Source organism: Octopus bimaculoides, chromosome 16, assembly GCF_001194135.2.
Source record: "Octopus bimaculoides isolate UCB-OBI-ISO-001 chromosome 16, ASM119413v2, whole genome shotgun sequence".
Classification (NCBI taxonomy): domain Eukaryota; kingdom Metazoa; phylum Mollusca; class Cephalopoda; order Octopoda; family Octopodidae; genus Octopus; species Octopus bimaculoides.
Genome location: NC_068996.1, coordinates 23158910 through 23162184, shown reverse-complemented (window position 1 = coordinate 23162184; position 3275 = coordinate 23158910). Strand labels below are relative to the sequence as shown.

The 3275-nt window shown below is 39.5% G+C and overlaps 2 protein-coding genes across 9 annotated transcripts in view; one reads left to right on the top strand and one right to left on the bottom strand.

The window, feature by feature from the left end:
- Positions 1-3275, bottom strand: part of LOC106871161 (lysine-specific demethylase 2A) — a 325205-nt gene that overhangs the window by 125711 nt on the left and 196219 nt on the right. The window lies entirely within an intron of this gene.
- Positions 685-3275, top strand: part of LOC106871160 (uncharacterized) — a 66587-nt gene continuing 63996 nt past the window's right edge. For 5 of the 7 annotated variants that reach the window (XM_014917474.2, XM_014917478.2, XM_014917479.2 and 2 more), the window contains exon 1: positions 1061-2552. In XM_014917474.2, coding sequence (XP_014772960.1) covers positions 2119-2552 — 434 coding nt within the window. In that variant the 5' untranslated portion in view covers positions 1061-2118. Of the gene's footprint in view, positions 909-1060; positions 2553-3275 lie in introns of those variants that run through there. The other 2 variants (XM_052973584.1, XM_014917475.2) reach the window with 2 other exon arrangements.

Genomic DNA, 3275 nt, shown 5'->3' with positions numbered 1-3275 from the left:
TTTCTTAGTGAAAATCGTGCAGGTGTTACTCTGAAAAATTACCCAAAATTTTTTATGAAAATATATTTTATAACTCCTACAACTCCCGTTTTCAAGAGAAAACAAACATAGTACTACTTCCTTCTAATCATAATTACTCCGTTCTATATTTATGAAACGGGATTACAAATTTTTTTTTTTAAATAACTAAAATGCATCCAGAACATAGCCTGCCGAAGAAACATTATAGCAAGCTACATTTCTTGCTAAAGAAACATTAGCACACCATGGAATATACGCTTTTCGTTAAACCTCAAAATCAAAGTTTTTTTTTTTTTTTTAATTAACTGTCTTGTGGTTCTGACATAATAAATGTTGCTCACAGCTTTGAATAAATAGACAGATTGGCTTCCTTGCCCATGCATGGTCAAGAAGAAATGGGATTTCTTTTTGTTAGATTTATGGTGTCCCCACTGCATTTCCAACCAGCCATACAATAATGTTTTATATATTAACTTTCTCAATAGTTACATCTTACATATATTTAATAAATAACACTAAAACGATATAACGTAAAATCAGTCATTTTACTCTTTTACTGTTGGTCATGTGACATGTCGGCTGAGCTTTCCCATTTGGCCATGTGATCTGTTGTGTCTATCTATGTGTGCGTGTGAATGCATCTGTCCTTTCCCTCTCTGTTAATAGCAGCATCTCTCTTTTAAATGTATCATAGCAACGTATAACACTCAACTGTCTTTGTCACCCTCTCTCTAAGTCTCTCTCTCTCTAGCTGTCTTTTCTTTAGCTCCGTTCCTTCAACTGTGACTTCCCCTTCTCTTTCGCGTTCCTCTGATCCTTTTTCGCTTCTGACTACAACACACGTACGCACGCGCACCCGTTCACTACACAAATTCTAAAAACATCTTGTAAGTTTTCATCCAGACTTGTCTTGTTTGAATAATTTCTCACATCTAATATACATCATCATTATTATTAATAATATAGGGTGCATGGCCTAGTAGTTAGGGTGCAGCACTCACGATCTAGCGATCTTGATTTCAATTCCTAGACCAGCTGATGCACCTGAAGCGTACGTAGCACAACATGGATTTGATGGAGAGTGAGCTAATGTGCGGCACGAACATTTGATCACTATAAACAAATCCTTTGTGAACGCTCATACGTCGTTTTCGATGAGAGAGTCCATTATTAATACCAGTCCGTTGAGATCTCGTCTGCCTTCCTTTCCTTTCATATCTAGAGTAGACAAAAGAAACCATTTAAATACTCATTTCTTTATTAGCCACTGAGGGCTCCAACAAAATAATTTAAATACTGAGTCTACTAAAATCAACCACACTGATTCTCTGAAAACGTGTGACTTTATGACAATCGTAGGAATACCATCGTGACGAAATTGATTGAGCGTCAAAGAAAGTGTTTTTGTAGTTTATTTCATAACACTCATTGCGTTTCGAGTTCGAATTTCTCTCTAATAGTTTTTGTTTTTAATCGTTTTAATCAGAAGGAATTTGAACTCAGAACATAAAGACAAACGAAATAACGCTAAGCATTTCGCCCGGTGTAACGTTTCTGCCAGCTCGCCGCCTTGTTGGGAATATCTATCTATCTTATATATTAAAAGGTAAGTTGTCTGTGTGTTGTGTAAAACCACTTCTACTCCAAAAATTTTCAACCGAATTTCACGTGTACTCTCTTTGACTTATGACGCTTTTTATAATTTTTTCCTCGAAATTCTGCGCCCCCAACATAAATAAACTACTCACAATTCGCCTAGGATTTGAACCCACCACGTCTATGCAACGGTACGCGTTTGATCTTATCATATTAAAAGGCAAGTTGTCTGTATGTTGTGTGAACCACTTCTACTTCTACAATTTTCAACCGAATTTCACCAAATTTGACATGTGCTCTGTTTTCACGTGAGCGCTCTTTTCCATATAACTATTCCAACTTAAAACAAGCTGCTTCAAAACTCTTAAAATTAAAAATCCTTAATTCGGTCTGTTTGATTAACATTTTTGCCAACTTACATTTTACTATTTTTTGGGTGCTACACATTCACCAATTTTTCCTTAGGACTTTTTCTATTGCGTAAACTGATAATTTTCCACCATGCCGCGACGCAAAAGATCCAATATAGGTCGGCAAACTAATGCTGCAAAGAAAAGTAAACATATGCGTGCAAATAAATCTGCCGAGGATGTCGCCAGAAGGAACTCTCTAAATGCACTTAAGATGGCTTCAGCACGAAGAAGGGAAAGTGAAGAGCAGCGTTGTGATCGGTTAGCAAATGTTGCTGCGCAACGAGCCGCCCAGAGCAACGAGCAACGTTCAGCACGCCGAACAAGAAATGCTTCCTCTACTGCTGCTGCACGAGCTTCGGAGATTGCAGCACAACGTCCAGATCGAATAACAAGAGATGCTTCGTCAACTACTGCTGCACGAGCTGCAGCACAATGCACAGTTCAACTTACAAGAGATGCTGCAGCAACTGCTGCTACGCGTGCTACGGATAATGTTGTATGTGCAACCCAGCGAAACAACAGGTAAACATACTATTTCTCCTTATGTCTAATCTTTAGGCTCAACCTTTCCATCTGCTAAACAGCACATGTCAGCAGTTATGTGGTAAGGAAAATAAACTCAGTTGCTACCATTTTTTTACAGATCGACCTACTGTCCCAGTTGAAAACAATGACAGTGATGAGGGCGTGTGACGGCATGTTCACTATTGCGCTAAATAAATTAAACAACGCAGGGAACATCTGCCATTATGATTTCTTTCATTCAGTTCAGAGGTGCATCCATGAATGGTCTAATATCCAAACAGACAAACAACTCCGGGCAACGCCGGGTACGCCAGCTAGTACATACTTTTTACTCTTTTATTTCTTTCAGTCATTTGACTGTGGCCATGCTGGAGCACCGCTTTTAGCCGAGCAAATCGACCCCAGGACTTATTCTTTGTAAGCTAAGTACTTATTCTATCGGTTTCTTCTGCTGAACCGCTAAGTTACGGGAGACGTAAACACACCAGCATCGGTTGTCAAGCGATGTTTGGGGACAAACACAGACACACAAACATACACGCACATACATATATACGACGGGCTTCTTTCAGTTTCCGTCTACCAAATCCACTCACAAGGCTTTGGTCGGCCCCAGGCTATATAGTAGAAGGTACTTGCCCAAGGTGCCACGCAGTGGGACTGAACCCGGAACCATGTGGTTCTTAAGCAAGCTACTTACCACACAGCCACTCCTACACC